Raw genomic sequence first — 17,694 nt, forward strand, 5'->3', positions numbered from 1 at the left:
CAAATTTGCATTTTATCTTCCTGTCCTAAACGAGAAAGAAACACAACAGAATTGAACTAAGCTAATAGAGAAAAGTTGGAGAAAGCAGACCAGGCAGGTGAGGCACTCAGTTCAGGGGATTCTTCCTGGGCCTCTTTGAACCAAGTGTAACATACAGCAGCTCTGAGCTTTTGCAATAAAGACAGAGCTGACAATTCCAGAAATGCTGAGTGGCTAGGGGCCCTTTGCCTCTTAAAACACTTGTTCATACAGCATGTACTTTCCTGTAGCATTATGGGACCTATACTGTAAGTTTAGCTGAAAATTCACTTCTTTTTGAAAGTGGCACTTGATGTTTTTAGTTTGGGATAACAATTTAGAGTTAGTTATATAAGCATTAAAAATATAGTTTCTACCCCCCAAAAATAAAATGACTTAAGTTGGTGACTAATTAAATTCTCTCAGTTATATTCTGCAGAAGAGGAATACATGTTAAAATAGGCTGTCAAAGAAAGAATATTTTCCTGGAAAGTAGCACAAAGCTGGGAGAAATAAGTAATACATCAGTAGACAGAATCTTGGATTCACAAAAACCTCCACAGGCTTAAATCAATAGGTTCATTCTAAGAAGAAAAAATTGCCGAGATATAAATATAAGTCTTTGAACTGAAATGTAAGTTACCAAATGAATAAATACAAGATAGAGGAAATCTAGTTTAAGCCCATGTAAGTTGTGTTAGGGTTTTGGTTGACCCCAAGTCCCATACGCACCAGCAGTGACATAGTTGCCAAGGACTCCTAAGGCACAGGGTGAAGAAATGGAGGGTGAATCTCCAGAAGAGGAAATGCAAAGTCAATGGTAATCTACATTAGTCATTCCTCACCTGCAGGACTGTGTTCGGTTCTAAGAGTCACATTCTGCAGGGATGTCAGGTGAGGAATGTCCAGGAACTTATAACAACTCTGAGAAGAGTACTATTATAATGTTAAACCCACTTTTCAGGTGGAAAAACTGAGAGACAGTGGGGATGTTTAGATTAGAAAGAGAACATGGGGTGAGTTGGTGGGGAGGCACACAGCAGCAACCCCATCTCTGTGGGGCAGGCACAGACTATGGTCTTAGAGAATTATGTGGGTCTGCAGAGAGAAACCATTGACCCAATACGTGAGAAACACTTTGCAAAGGAACTGCCGGAACAAATGGGTTGATTTATGAGGTAAGCATCCTGTCACTGAGAACACTTAAGCTAAGGCAGGATGATGGCTTTTTGGGTGAGGACTCCTGCCTAGAGCAGAGGCTGACCTCTCAGCCTAAACATCTATGGTTCTAATTAAGAGAGTAGCATTGACACATATACCCCCCCCTTTTTGTTTTTTACCACGTGTAAAAATAGATAGCCAGTGGGAAGCTGCTGTATAACACAGGGAGCTCAGCTCTGCTCTGCAATGACCTAGACAGGTGGGGTGGTGGTGGTGGTGGGAGGGAGGTTCAAGAGAGAAGGGATATACGTATACATATAGCTGATTCACTTTGTTGTACAGCAGAAACTAACACAACATTGTAAAGCAATTATACTTCAATTAAACAAAAGTCTGTGGTTCTGATATGGGCAGCTCTACACTCACAGAAAACAAACAGGAAATGGGCTTGCTAATGTGTTTATTGATAGGTCCCCTCTGTCTCTCAGTTATTTGATTGTACTGTGATTTTAATCCTTGACTTAAACCTTATAAAAATTGTAAATTTTGACCCTAAACTATAATTTAGGAAAAATAAAGCATGTATGGAAAATAAATTTAGCACAGCTATGTAACATATGTGCTATGTGCTAAGTCGCTTCAGTCGTGTCTGATTCTTTGCGACTCCATGGACTGTAGCCCACCAGGCTCCTCTGTCCATGAGACTCTCCAGGCAAGAATATTGGAGTGGGTTGCCATGCCCTCCTCCAGGGAATCTTCCTGACCCAGGGATCAAACCTGCATCTCTCATGTCTCCTGATAAGGAAGAGATAAATGTATTTTGGTATATTGCCAATTTCCTAACTTAAATTAATAAAAGAAGAGAGTCTAGTTAATCTTCTGGTTACTGCTTTAATGATCAGTTCTTAAAATTTACACTGCCTAAATGGTAATTTGTGCTACTTCAAGATTGATGCTTAGGATGGAAATTGAGAAATGCACGAGTATTTGGTTCTCACATGGAGCAAAAAATGGCATTCTTTACAAATTGGTTATTTATATTACATCACCATGAACAGATTAATTGAAATATGAAACGCCATGCAAATGTCATAGAATTAGCATCTGTTCCCACCTCACTGTAGTTGACTTTGTTCGTTCTTGCCAACGTAATTTCTGGTGTGTCTGGCATGATGTGGACCTGGGTCTTGTCTTTGTCCCAGGCTTCTGTGTACAGACGCTAGCAAGGAAAATAAAAAATGTCATCAGGAAAATAATTCAGTGTATATTTAATAGAAATTTCAGGGCCACAAGAACTCTAGAAACAAAGATAACAAGAAGTTATGCATTTTATATACATTATGTATTTTATACATATCTTCAAGTCATCAGTTCATAGAACAGATATGTATGAGTGTCTTTTGATACTCAGAATTATATGTTAACAAAAGGAAATTTAGAATATCTTATGCAGAGGTTTTCCACAAAAATGTGCCATTTTATCAAAATCATGAAATAACTACTGAAGTAAATGTTAAAATATGAATGGAATAGATACTATATATGGATAGATATATATATAGAGAGAAAGACAGACATATCTTTTGTTGCTCAAGTTTCTATTTCTTTCTTTTCTTGATCATGCTTCTTTTCCTTTGGTTCAGTTTTAGGAGTAATGACTCTGAATTTTGAAGCCTCACCTTGTTCATATTGATGGCGTTGTTCTTGGCCAACACTTGCTCCAGAGAATCAGTCACGCTAGTAAATTTGAATTTGTCTGGAGGCTGGCGATAGAGTTTATCACTCAAAATTTCACTCGCCCTCTTGGATTTTTCCACATCTAAAGAGCCAATGGGAACCCAGCCGATGCCTCTTAGCCATTGGAGATCTGACTTGTACACATTCTGTTAATATAAACAGCCAGTAAGTATTTATCTCTGGTTTGGGAAAACATTTTCACCAACAGGACACGAAATAAAGAACACTTTTGAAAATGCAGTTTGTTGGACAGACAGGGTATCAGACAATATTCCTTTGTGATCTGGAAGGTTTGACATTGAACACTCACAGGAAAAGAAGAAATGTTTTCCCCCACTTGCAGGGGCTGGAGTGGTTGGTGCCACTTATCCAACGGATGTTAATTCACTGATTGCCCACCTTTGCATGTCATTATGATCCTCAGTACTCACGTCACTCTGGAGGTCGTAGGCCCGCCGAGCATGGATGACATCGCTCTGGTCGGGCAGGCACGTCCACTGGTGCAGGTAGTTCTTGTAGTCTATGTCACTGACCAAGGTCTGGCACTTCTTGGCCAGCACCACCCCCAGCATGTCCACTGGGCTGCTGAACTTGGTCTTCCACTTCTCAAAGTCCTTCTTGTACTCCCGGTCACTCTGGATCTTGGCCACGTGCATGGACCACATCATCTTTGGATCGTCATGTATCGCTCGGGCACCAATGTGATGGCCAAGCTGCCTACGATAGCCTTCTTTGTACTTGAACTAGAAGAAGAAAATTACTGATAGTCACCTAGTATAATTTTTAGTACAAGATACAAAGATTAATAGGCTCAGATTTTCCTATTCGTTAAAAATGCTTTCCGCCTGAATATTTCTTGCCTGGAAAACTCCATGGACAGATGAGCCTGGCAGGCTACAGTCCATGGGGTCACAAGAGTCCAACATGACTTAGTCACTAAACCACCACTCCTGAATATATAAATAATATGTGCATCTGCATCTTATAAACCATTGAGAAAATAAAGCTTGTATATATGTATACAAAAAAGAAAACAGAAATTATGACATTCTGCCATTTGGTGATAACTGCTGATGAAAGTGACTTTTTGTGGGGAGGTGTGTACATGTAAGAGAGTATATTAATAAAATTAGAATGGGGTCATACTGTAGATGGGTTTGTGTCTGCTCATTTCAGTTATTATTTAAGCATTTTCCTATGTCATTATATGTTCCCTTGTGTGTGTCTGACCCTTTGTGACCCCATGTACTGTAGACTACCAGGCTCCTCAGTCCATGAGATTTTCCAGGAAAGAATACTGGAGTAGTCAGCCATTTCCTCCTTCAGGGCATCTTCCTGTCCCAGCAATCGAACCCATATCTCCTGTGTCTCCTGCATTGTAGGCAGATTCTTTACTGCTTGAGCCATCAGGCAAGCCCATATATTCCCTACAAACATGATTTTTAATGGCAGCAGGTATTCCATTATATTGTATTATAATACTTTTAATCCTTCTCTGACAGTTGAACATTTTTTTAAAAAGTATGACAGCTATTTCCCATATTTTGGATATAAAGGGAAAATATGCTTTTGACTTCACAGACAATAGAAATAGAAAGATAAACATTTGTAGAAATGTAAGCAAATCCATCTTTAAAGTAAATAAATATCCACAGCCAATTACAGGATGCAGGGATAAACATACAATTCACGGGAATGGTTGGACTATAAACAGATTAATGTGTTCCATTCCTTCAGGTTTACTGGTTCACGGGAAATGGCTGGGTTTGGAAGGGATCCTATGATGAGTTCAACTGCATATATGTCACATTGTTTGTTGCTGATGCGTAGTTGCTAAGTCATGTCTGACTCTTTGCAACCCCATGGACTGCAGCCCGCCAGGCTCCTCTGTCCATGGGATTTCCCAGGCATGAATACTGGAGTGGGTTGCCATGTCTTCTTTGGGGGACTCTTCCTGACCCAGGGATCAAACCTGAGTTTCCTGCATCTCCTGCCTTGGCAGGCAAATTCTTTACCACTGAGCCACCAGAGAAGCTCCATACATCATGTCACAAAGTCAAAAGGCTGTCTGAGCCATAGTAAAGCAGCCAATCCTTTTGTTTAGCAGGGAATGGACATTATTTTGAAATGCATGTTGCTATGTATTCAACCATAGCTAGAAGTTAGCCTTTATGTTGAGAGCTTCATTACCATTATTTTAAACTATTTACTTACAAGACACCATTAGCTAAAACCTTAACCTCACAGCTCACTTGCTTTGCTACATATCCTCGAGAGAAACCAAAGCTGAGCAAAGAACTCTGCAGGTGCACTTACTTCACTTGCAATGTCTCTGGAGGCCTTGGCTGCCCTGATAGGAATGGCATCTATCCGCATATCATAGCCTTTTCTCTTGGCTTCATCTAGGCCAAGTTTATAGAGTTTCTGAAAAAAGACATAAATCTTTGTAAGTCTGATCTATAAAGTACAGTGTAAGAAAAAATATTATCATGCAGCACGAACACATTGCTTACCTCACTGTAATTTATTTGGTTTTGTTTAGCTAGTAACACTTCAGGAGTGTCTGGCATAATGTGGACAGTGGTTTTATCTTTATCCCAAGCTTCTGTATAGAGGCGCTGAAATAAACAAAAACAGGTGTGAGTAGCTCAGGTCAGTAACGAATCTAGTTCTTAATGAGAGTAAAGAGTCTGCTCTGTGAGTCAGTACTTGTGACACCTTTGGGTCTAGATGTCACATCAATAAGAAGCGCAATACTTACTTTAAAACCACTTTGAAAGTGAAAGTGTTAGTTGCTCAGTCATGTTCAACTCTTTGTGAGTCCATGGACTGTGGCCTGCCAGGCTCCTCTGTCCATGAAATTCTCCAGGCAAGAATACTGGAGTGGGTTGCCATTCCCTTCTCCAGGGGATCTTCCCAACTCAGGGACTGAACCAGGGACTCATGCATTGCAGGCAGATTCTCTACCATCTGAGCTACCAGGGAAGCCCACTTAAAAACCACTTTAAGGCCAAGCAAAAGAACCGAATGTAATTTTTCTTTTATAGAAACAGATTTCAGTGTTTACACACACATACAAAAATTAACAGCCACCTCAAGTTAAGGAAAGGACTTACATGGTTCATGGTAATAGCATTGTTTTTTGCCAAAACCATCGGGATGGAGTCCATAAGGCTGGAAAACTTGAATTGATCTGGGTGCTGACGGTAAACGTGGTCACTCAAAATCTGGGAAGCTCTCTTGTTCTTCTCATCCTCAAGAGAACCACTAGGTAACCAGCCAATGCCTCTGAGCCACTGAAGGTCGGACTTGTACAAATTCTGAAATTTTAAGTGATAGACCATTAAACAGAAGTACAATGATAGTCCCCTAAAGATATAAAATTTTGTTTTATATTATATTATAAAATACTACATTATACATTTCAATGCTTGAATTCTATGGGAAATTTTAAAATTTTGGTATTTCTTGGGAATCCACAAAATATTCACATTAGAAACAGATTTTTGAAAGACATTTTAAACAGAAGAACACAGAACATCAAAATTCTACTAGATCAGTAATCTGGAGGTTTCTACCAAAGCAATGGGTGCTTCGCTGGTGTTTTCTTTTGTGAAATTAATGATGCTCCCAGTATTTGTGTGACTGGATGGAGTGTGAACGTTAGTCCAGGAAGTAGAATTCAGATGTGTAAAGTCAACTCCCTTCGTTTGGAGGGAACTTTGACACTTAGGAAAGCAGACATGGTTTCTTTTAGCCAAAAGAAAAACTTAGACTCACATCACTCTGGAGGTCGTAGGCCCGCCGAGCATGGATGACATCGCTCTGGTCGGGCAGGCACGTCCACTGGTGCAGGTAGTTCTTGTAGTCTATGTCACTGACCAAGGTCTGGCACTTCTTGGCCAGCACCACTCCCAGCATGTCCACTGGGCTGCTGAACTTGGTCTTCCACTTCTCAAAGTCCTTCTTGTACTCCCGGTCACTCTGGATTTTGGCCACGTGCATGGACCACATCATCTTGGGGTCATCCTTAATGTTTCTGGCTCCAATGTGGTGGCCAAGCTGCATGCGAAAACCTTCCTTGTACTTGTACTAAAGGAGGGGAAAAAAAAAACACATATCTTCGTCTTTTGAAGATTAACTTATGTTACTACCTTTGTGGTGAATTACAAAGCACAGTAACTCCAAATATTTTCATAAGGCTAGATAGCCACAGATTTAAGTGCTTTTTTTTTTTGATAGGAAAAATTAAAGGCTAAATCCGGCTACAGATTCCATACATAATAAATACACCCTTGAGTTTATCCTTGTCCCATGCTGCGTCCCTGGGATCATTTCACTATTTTTAATTTGTCACTTGGAAGAGTCTATTCAATTTCAAATTAAACTGAGACTTTTTTGAAGTGAAAATTGCAATCTAATCAGTACAAACAAGGGATAAAGTCTTACTTCACTGGCAATTTCCCGGGATGCTTTAGCTGCTTTGATTGGTATGGCATCAACAGGAAGATCGTAACCTTTTTTCCTCAACTCCTCATAACCCATTCGGTAGAATTTCTGTTAAGAAATGAAAATCACTTTGAAAAAAACTGTTTCCCATTAACATCTGCAGCATAATGAATCCAATGTGTGCTAAATATTTTAAGAGTTCCTGAGAATAGCTTCTGAGCTCTAGAATACTCAAATGTACTAGAAATTGTGCCCATTGATTGCTAATAATCTTGTTTTAAACTCTAAAGCTCTTCAATTACTTAGACCAACAAAGTTAAATGTCAGCTGTTCCCAAATATTTATGAGAATGAGACAGAACAAATTGGTAGATAAATGAAATATCATCAAGGTGCTGTTTTCCAATTAACTTTGACTCTTTCACCAGAAGTTTTTGTTAGAAATGAGCAATGTCTTTGCCATCTCACACTAGAGTCTATTTCACCATATAGGGCTGTCCAAAAGTAGGATCCACATTTTTAGGCAAGAAACAAAGCACTTCATAATTTTTACAATGTAAGTTTTTTTTTTAGGAAAGTTTAAATATCAAATTTTAAAAGTTTAAGTGAAATAATTTCTTTCTTCAGATTTGTTACATAATTAAATGAGAATATAATTTAATGCACTTCATTCAGAAACCAGATTGTTTAAAGTACCTATTGACCTTGGACTTGTTTTTATGTTTTAGTCCTTTGTGGTATTACTTCAGTATCTTATTTAAGCTAAGGTCTTCATATTAGAATTTATTGTTAAAATATTAATTTTTACATCTATAAATTTCAGGAGGTTATACTATGAGTATAAAAATAAAATTACCCTGCATGAGTTTTTTATGCTCATCTAAATTTTATTGAATTGCATGTGTGTCAGGCACTATAGTGGCTAAGCACTGTGGATCCAATATGATTTGTCTCTGCCCCACACGAAGCTTCTGTCCATACAGGGAAGAGCTATACAGACCATTACAATATGACAACGTGTGTAATAATGAACCACAAGGAACAGAGAGCACATCCCTCCAACTCCATCCAACAGAGAAAATGCCAGTTATTGGGATGTTCAAGCTAAAAGCCATTAAATGAGGATGCTAAGTCATATGAAGTTTGTTAGTTAAAATGATTCAAATATTCAAAATAGCTTCCAAATAAATTCATTGCCTCAGAAGCAATCAAAAGGAGCTATCTGAAAATACGTGTTTCATTGGAAACTTACGTCACTTGTGTTGATTAAGTTTGCTTTAGCCAGAATAATGTCAGGTGTATCTGGCATGATGTGAATTTGAGTCTTGTCCTTATCCCAAGCTTCTCTGTAAAGTATCTAAAATGAGATAAAAGGGTTTTTCAGTGGTGCTCTTAGATTAGTGACATAGTTAATTTCAAATAGTGTTACTAATTCATCTAAATTAAGCATTATAGTAGCATAAGCAGAAAATAGGTATAGCATTTCATGACTTATGAGACACAGTTGCCTTTCAAAATATAATTATGGATTGCCTTTTCGAAGTTGCAACTAACCCTGCCTGTAAGAAATCAGCCCAAGTAGTTAAAACCTTTACCAGCATCATCAAACAGAGCAGCAGTTCTCCACCTTTTGGGATTAAAACAATCTCCCCCAGGATTTAATTAGGAGACAGCCTTTATCTTCTGGTTTCCCAGGGGCTCAGTGGTAAAGAATCCACCTGCCAATGCAGGAGATGCAGGTTCAGTCCCTGAGTTGGGAAGATCCTTTGGAGGAGGAAATGGCAACCCGCTCCAGTATTCTTGCCTGGAGAATCCCAAGGACAAGGGAGCCTGGTGGGCTACAGTTTATGGGGTTGCAAAGGAGTCAGACACAGTTGAGCATGCACACATCTTATCTTCTGGAAAAATGACATATTTGGGGTATGTCTAGATATTAGGGAGTCTCATTTCCTATGTGGTTTATCATACAGTTATACCTCATAATTATTTGAGGGGATTAGGATTCCCCCAAATGATTTTGTATGAGATTCATCAAAGTCTCTTGTATGTCCCAGGGTCATTCTCTTTCTTCAACAGAAAACAAAGAGACCCAAACAAAAATCTCATTGGTTTATTAAAACTACAGGGTAAAAGTCTGATGAAAAATAGTGTGCTTACATTGTCAGAGAGTCTTCCCACAAGTTACTTATCAATTACAAAGGTTAAAATAGTAACTAGACAGTGGAGAAACCTCACGACACCATTTCACCCAAGCAATCAAAGCTAAAATGATCAGTAATAGGATAGATTGATATCATGTGCCTCCTGCCATGCTGTGTAGAGGAGGATGCAACATATGCTATCCTGCCAAAACTACAGAACCTGAGTCTAATCATGAGGAAACAGTACATAAACCCAAATTTACAGAGGTTGTGTACAACAACTGGCCTGCGCGCTTCATGAATATCAAGGACTCTTAAGGCAAAGAAGTGAGGAATTAGTTCAGATTAAAATAAACTAAAGACATGACAAATAAATTCAATGTGTGGTCTTGGGTTGGATCCTGGATCAAAAAAATTTTTTCTCTTTTTATAAAGGATGCTTGTGGTAAAATTGAGTAAATTCTGTACACTAGTGTTATTTTAACACTACTTTTCTGATTTTGATCATTGCACTGTGGTTATGTAAGAGAATGTTCTTATTTTCAGGAAATGCACTGGAGTATTTAGGGGTAGAGCAGTATCAGGAAACCACACACACACACACACACACACACAAAACATACACATGTAGGAAAGAAAGAGATGGGGCAGGGGGAAAGAGAAAAAAAGCAAATGTGACAAAATGCTAATTGGTGAATATGGGTGAAGATATACATATATATATGTATATACATGCACATATAAATTGTGTACTAAGTTCAACTTTTCTGCATGCTCAAATTATTTCAATATAAAAAACTTTAAAGTCTCATTGGTTCCTTGGACTTGTCAATTTCCCTTTGAGGTGTGCAGTGTGGGGTGTGAGGGGCTGGCCCCCTTCTCCTTCCTGACATGCTTACTATGGTCCTTGTAACCCAAAGACCTTCAGGACTACAACAAAACAAGGCTTCTGAATTTTCTTATACCTTTATCCTGGACTAACCTTTATGATTGAGAAAGATCAGAATTTCTCAGCCTCAGAACTATTGGTGTTTACCGGAGTTGTTGTTGTTGTGGGGGAGCTGTCCTGACTTCCATCCACTAGATTCCAGTAGCATGCCTCCCTCAAGTTATGACAAGTTACGGGTGTTGCCAAATGCCCGCTGTGGGTCGAAACTGTCCCTGGTTGAGAACCACTGAGCTGGACCATTTCAATGCCAGGTGTCACTTTCACCTCACGGAAAACAGAAAATGCTAAGAATGTTTGTTTACACTGAGATAGATGAACTGGACTATTCAAAAGGAGAGACAGCAGGCTCCAGGACCCCAGTGGCCCTTTCCTGAGGCCTAGAGATCAGTCTCCTGTAACAGGGGCACACTGCACAGGAGGTCTATCCTGAGACTTTGCGTTGATAGGTTTCATGATGCAGGCTTTTTCTATTGGCCACCATATTAGTTCAGAACTTTATACACAGCCCTGTTTCATGGAGAAACAAGAAGCTTTTCTAAAGGGGGAAATAATTTGTAGGAATTTGTTGCTTTATTAGTCATCTGATGGATTCAAATTGCTACCATAAAAATGACATTGAAACATATAAAATATCATGTAAGAAACAAAAAAAAAAAATGGGAACATGAACATTCCTAATAAAACTGACAGGTCAGCAGTTACTATAAATTCTGGATATCAAAACTGCAAGACGTCTGTGAGGGGGTGATTAGGCAGAGAGGAGCCACAGTTTATAAACTGCTTTTGTTGTGTTGTTGTTGTTTTTTAGTTGCTAAGTTGTATCCAACTCTTTTGTGACCCCATGGACTGTAGCCCGCCAGGCTCCTCTGTCCATGAATTCTCCGGGCAAGAATACTGGAGTGGGTTGCCATTTCCATCTCCAGGGTATCTTTCCAACACAGAGATGGAACCTGCGTCTCCTGCACTGGCAGACAATTCTTTATCACTGAGCCATCCTGGGAAACTATCAAAATGCTTACCATATGCTAATTAAGGGCTTACATATATTCTATAAAAACATATATGTAAAATATATAAAATGTTATATATATTTAGATCTTTCTAAGGCTCAAAGAGTTATTACTATAAATCTATTTAAATGTTCTTAGCTCCAAAATCTTAGTGCACATAATTCAATGCTCTGTAATTTTCAGGGTTATGCTTCTAACTGAGGAAGGTAGAGTAATCTTTCCCTTCTTTGCATAGAATTAATCTACACATCTTTCATTTATTTTATTCAATAAATACTTACTGAGCACCTATTATTAGGCCAGACACTGGAATCAGTGCTGGAGAAGGAAATAAGAAGGAAATGGAATATACATAAATACAAATATAAATAAATATATATAATCTATTGTGATTCAGCTAAGTGAAGTGTATTATAATCACTTGAAAGAAAATACATCCTTTATGACATTTCCCCTGTGCCTGTGTAAGGTACTCAGAATATCTCCCTCTAATACACTGTACATCTGAGTCTTTAATGCACACATCTGGGTCTTCAATGCACACATTTCAAATAAAGAAATATGTTCTTGTTATGCTTTGGATAAATAAGCAAGCAAGCTCTGGGTGACAAAAATTGATACTAAGTCATTTTTACAAGATCCACTATAGGGTAACTGATAATTCAAATGAAATAACGAAATAAAAAAATGATGCTGTGTCATGTGATGCTGTGTTATCCTACTAATTTATTTAGCAAATACTGTTGAGCACCTACTGGGTATCAGGCAGTATAGTTTCTTTTATCTCCGAAGAGGTACTCACATCACTCCTATTTTTGGCATTTGTCTTTGCCAGAACTATGTCCATGGCGTCAGGAATGCTGGTGAACTTGTTTCTATCCGGAGGCTGGCGATATTTCTTCTCACTGATGATTTCTGAAGCCCGTTTGTTCTTTTCTGCCTCCAAAGAACCCAAGGGACTCCATCCTATGCCTTTCAGCCACTCAAGGTCAGACTTATACAAATTCTGTGAAAATACAAAGCATGCCATCAAAATTCCATCCTCATCCGGACCCTTGACTCAAACAATTATATGCATTACAAAAAAAGGTATGTTTTAGACATTCAATAATAATTTGTCTATGTAGTTTCTGTCTCTTAATGATTAAATGATCACTCATATGAGATATGAAGTACTATACACATATACTATGAGATTTAGTAGAAACTGACCTCACTCTGTAGGTCATAAGCTTTTTTAGCATGGATCACATCATTCTGATCAGGCAGACATGTCCACCCATGCAGGTAGTTTTTGTAGTCCACATCACTGACCAAGGCCTGACATTTTTTGGCCAGTACCACTCCCAACATGTCCACGGGGCTGCTGAACTTGGTTTTCCACTTCTCAAAGTCCTTCTTGTATTCTCTTTCACTTTGCATTTTGGCTACATTCATGGACAACACAAGCTTTGGATCATCTTGCAGACTCCGGAATCCAATATGGTGGCCAATTTGCTTGCGGTAGCCTTGTTTGTATTTAAACTGAAATCAGGGGAAACAGTTCTCTTATTAACATAAACACAAGTTAAACTCTGTTTTCTTTGTTTGCATGTTTCCAAAACTGAAACGAGAATTTCATTTAACTTAGTAAGAAATGTGAAAACAGGTTGATTCATGCTCATATATGGCAGAAACCAATACAATATTGTAAAGCAATTATCCTTCGATTAAAAATAAACAAATTTAAACTTAAAAACAAGGAAAAAAAAAGAAATGTGAAAGCTTAAGTAGAGGCTTCTAAAAAGACATAATGTAGCTGAGTATCAGGACAGGTTATGATGAAAAATTAAATTCAACTAGAGGCAGAAATATATGTTGGAATGTGCTGGACATTATGTATGCTGACTCTAGGGTAGCATTTGATAATGCTTATAGGAATAATGGGAAAAGTATGGCTAAGTTGCAAAAAATAATTGGGAAGATTCAGGACTTGATGAGCAGGCCTAATAGTGTAGATTAATTTATTAAACTGCAGGGTTTTTTAGTGGTTCACCATATAATTGTGTCATATAAACTTGTCTTGTTCAGATTCATTCGTCTGTGCTCATAAAAACTACCAAATATGTTAGAATAGAACAAAATTCCACAAGATCTCAACATACTGCCAAGACAGGTCAAAATGCAGTGCATAAATGTAAGAAATAGTGAAACCCAATATTTAGATTCAATTAGGAAAAACTGCATTATTGTTGGTGACAATGACAAGAGTAATAATAATAATTGGATAATAGCATTTACTTGATGCCAGATGCTGAACACACATTATACTTTACAAAAGTAGGTTCTACTCTCTCTTGATACCCAGCTTTGTGGTTATGTCTTAATTAAAAATGCTCAGGAATTTATGTGGACCATCAGTTCAATTTGTGCAATATGACAAAATTGCTTTTTAAAAAGTAGATTTCTGTAAGAGATTCTGTAGGAGTACAAATAAAGGCAAATCAGAAATTCATTTGCTTGGCCTAACCTGAAACAGGAACACAACACCAAGTTTTAAGGTACTCTATTTTGAAAGGGGTTTTGAAAATACAGAACACATCACAAGTAGAATGATTTAAGGATGTACAAAGCTAAAACCAAAGGAGAATAAATAATAAATTTGAAATGTTTGAAGGGATATCAGGTGAAAAGGGAAATATGCTACTCTATGGAGTTCTAGAACACACATCTAAGGCTGACCAGTAACATGTTTAAGTTTGAAATAAGGAAATACGTAATGGCAATTAGAAATGATCCAGCAAAGAAACAAACTGCCCTGAAAGACACAAAAATTCTTATATTTGTAAATATCCAGAGACCTATTGGAATAGAGAGAAGACCTATTAGAAAGGAGAGAATGATGTTGAGTGGGAGATTAAATAAACATCGTTATCTTCTAACTGTAAATTCTGTGATTCTAACTTATTTAGTATTGATAAAAATAGCTCTAATTTCTTTAGGTGGCATAGATACAAGAATCATTTGAAACTGAGAGGAGATAATAATCTCTACAATGGTGGGAAATTCATTTAAAGGTAATTCAATTTTAGGGTAAGATTTTAAAAAATCCTAACAGACTTACATGAAAATAAATGTTGTTTCTTAGGAAAGTATTGATGCAATGTCTTAATTTGCTAAACTATTTTTACCTCATAGGGAATTCTAACATTAAATGAAAATGAGTTTACTTTCTGAGGACCATTAGGACATTACTACTGCTTTAGGTTCACCATCACATCGATTCATTTTAATGAGACATTGACCTGCAAGGCAGAGTGGGGGTAATAACACATCATCTAATTAATTTCCCAACACTTCTGGAGTGCCACAGATTAACTGAGTTAGAGAGAAATTTCCCTTATATTCTTAGAATTTATTGTCAGATTGTTTTTAGACATGCTTTCTCTCCAAATCAAATCCTTGTTTTGCTTTGATTTAAAGATTTTGATTAAGACGCTGGGACAAAATTCTGGTAATTTATTCTCTATAGCTGAAATTCTTCAAATTTTTGGTGTTTAATTTTTGGGGTTAACAAAGTGATATGTTTGAGTTCGCAGAATCTCTAAATTGAATATTTATAAAAATTTAATTGACCAATAGGAACTGTATCCAGTTTTTCACCAAATTTACTACCCTTTCCAATCATAATTAGAAGTTGCCTTGGCGGTTCCCTGGCAGGCCAGTGGTTAGGACCTGGAGCTATCATTGCCATGGCCGGGGCTCAATCCCTGGTGGGAGAACTAAGAGTCCACAAGCTGCATGCAGTCAGAAAAAAAAAAAAGTTGCCTTGAAGAGCAAATGTCTTTGTTTTATGATCTTTCAACCAGATATTCAGGGGAAAGTTAAGTCCTCTGTATCTTATATCTAAATTCCTGCCACTTCCTGTATTTTCTACACCCTGAGCCAATTTATTAGAATTATGTAAAAGCAAGGATGGCCTAAATAAAAAGAACTGACAGTGAGTTTTAAATATGTACAAAGAAAAATCATCAGGTTGTTGAGGTTACGTATTGTCTGGCACTTTGAGTTTGTCTAAAATAGACAAATAGGAAAATTATTTGCAGGCAAGCGGGAAAACAAAGTTTTTGGTTCTTTTGTAATGTGTAGAAGCATCACGACTTAGTGTAATGTGTCTTATAGGTTCTCTGGCTCAGTCTCTACTCAGGAAGCCCCTTTTTTGATATTCAATCAGTGAGAAAGAAGAGTGGATTGGGATAAGTGAAGAGGGTAGGAGAAGATGAAGGAGATTGCATTACATTTTGAAAGGTGAGGACTATCTGTAAAAATCATTACCAGCTCATTAAAGTACTAGATTCAGACATCAATATATCCTCACATAAGTCAAAAAATACTTACATCACTAACGATGTCTCTGGAAGCTTTGGCTGCCTGCACAGAAATTGCATCAACTGGGAGATCATAGCCTTTTTTCAAAGCTTCTTCCCATCCAAGTTTATAGAGTTTCTGAAAATTAAAGAAAATATTTACCATTATTCAGTGTATATTAAAACCACAAAGGATTATTGAACAGAAGTTTACCTAAAGAGTGGACATCAGATTCTAACATCATCTATCTTATCTCTAAAGATATGGATAAAAAAGAATATAAGCTGTTTAACAGAGCAATGACTTAGCATCAAGTGATCTGGCTTCGACTTTTTTTTTTTTGCCTCTGAGACTCGCTCCCCACTACCTTGGCATTAATAGTATAGTTGAGTACGGCTTTTTTCATTCAGACACAATGTGTTCATATCAGGTATGTTAGGTAGATTTCCTCTACCATTAAGTACAGTCTAGGCCTACTAATTTGAATATAGGTATTAAAGTAATTGATTTTAAAAAGGTCAGGTAACAAAATTTTAATTATCTAAATGATAAAAGTAATAGAAAACAAAATGCCTTTTGTAAGGTGCAAAGAATAAGTTCATCTTTTTGACTCAAATTCATTGAATTGATGCACGTATGTTTAAACTGGACAGTAATAAACACAACTGAAGGCCATCCAGTGCTTACTGTGTGCCAGGAGCTGTGATGAGAGCTGTGCATGGAATTCCCCATTTGGTGCTCATAGCAATTCAATGTCATAGGCACTTTAAAGGTACCAGTTTTGGGAATGAACAAACTAAGGCTTAAACCCAGTATTACACAACTCATAAATGGGAAAGTCAAAGCTCATACCAGGTCTATTTGGTGCATTTTTCTTTCAATAACTTGAGATTTATTGATTTTCTACACTGTGCCAAACACAATTAGTACTGAGATAAACAAAAGAGGCACAGTAGCTACCTCCATGGAATGAATATATAATCACAGCCGTTCACTTGCTTCTAACCACCATGAACTGCAACATCCCTCTATTAACCACTTTGACGCATTCATTTCCATAGCTTCAGAATTTACATCAATTATATACCATGACATCATTTAATATGTTTAATTACATATTTTACCTGACTGTACATGGTTTGATTTTGTTTGGCTTGTAAAATATCTGGCGTATCTGGCATCACGTGAATCTTCGTTTTATCTTTGTTCCAATCAATGGTGTATAAATACTAGAAAGTTAAAAAAAATACATTTAAAATTGGAATAACTTTTTAGGTCAAACAAGAAATTAAAAAAAATAACAAGACATTTGAATGCACTCAATTTGAATTAGGTCAAATTAATGTAGTAACTAAAGTAATATATAATTCAGGAAAGACACCAAAAATAAAATCAGACTTAAAAAATAATTTAAAAGAAAGAATTATTTCTAACTCAATTAGAAGGGCAAGGGAAATAAAAATAAGAGGTAAGGAGCAGAAAAAAATGGTGTAGGGGAGTGTGCTGGTACTGTTTGCCACTGCATAGAAGTGATGAGTCCAAATTAAAATTTCCCAAACAAGAACCAGGGGCTGTTAGCCCCGCCTGGCTGGGAGCTGCGGGGAAGCTTGGCTGTTCAGTTTACCTTGTTCATGGTATGGGCATTCTGCTTAGCAAGCACCATGTCCATGGAGTCATTCAGCTTTGTAAACTGGAAGTTGCTAGGATGCTGGCGGTATTTCTGGTCACTGGCATATTCAGTTGCTTTCTTGGCCTTTTCCACTTCTAGGGAACCAGCTGGACTCCAGCCAAGCCCTTTGTACCATTCATTGTAGTCCTGCTTATATTCATTCTATAAACAGAGGAAGCACATTTACTTTATCAATTCAGACACAAGAATGTGG

At 37.5% G+C, this 17,694-nt stretch overlaps 1 protein-coding gene across 16 annotated transcripts in view; it reads right to left on the minus strand.

Moving 5' to 3' along the window:
- NEB (nebulin) overlaps window positions 1-17,694 on the minus strand; it is a 208,427-nt gene that overhangs the window by 120,957 nt on the left and 69,776 nt on the right. For all 16 annotated transcript variants that reach the window (XM_010839994.1, XM_010839993.1, XM_010839991.1 and 13 more), the window contains exons 50-63: window positions 17,436-17,642; window positions 16,936-17,040; window positions 15,842-15,949; window positions 12,677-12,988; window positions 12,267-12,470; window positions 8,617-8,721; window positions 7,366-7,473; window positions 6,697-7,008; window positions 6,033-6,236; window positions 5,430-5,534; window positions 5,233-5,340; window positions 3,348-3,659; window positions 2,859-3,062; window positions 2,294-2,398 (exon numbers count right to left, since the gene is read on the minus strand). In XM_010839994.1, coding sequence (XP_010838296.1) covers window positions 2,294-2,398; window positions 2,859-3,062; window positions 3,348-3,659; window positions 5,233-5,340; window positions 5,430-5,534; window positions 6,033-6,236; window positions 6,697-7,008; window positions 7,366-7,473; window positions 8,617-8,721; window positions 12,267-12,470; window positions 12,677-12,988; window positions 15,842-15,949; window positions 16,936-17,040; window positions 17,436-17,642 — 2,499 coding nt within the window. The remainder of the gene's footprint in view (window positions 1-2,293; window positions 2,399-2,858; window positions 3,063-3,347; window positions 3,660-5,232; window positions 5,341-5,429; window positions 5,535-6,032; window positions 6,237-6,696; window positions 7,009-7,365; window positions 7,474-8,616; window positions 8,722-12,266; window positions 12,471-12,676; window positions 12,989-15,841; window positions 15,950-16,935; window positions 17,041-17,435; window positions 17,643-17,694) is intronic.

Source organism: Bison bison, unplaced genomic scaffold (assembly GCF_000754665.1).
Source record: "Bison bison bison isolate TAMUID 2011002044 unplaced genomic scaffold, Bison_UMD1.0 scf7180017864139, whole genome shotgun sequence".
Taxonomy (NCBI): domain Eukaryota; kingdom Metazoa; phylum Chordata; class Mammalia; order Artiodactyla; family Bovidae; genus Bison; species Bison bison.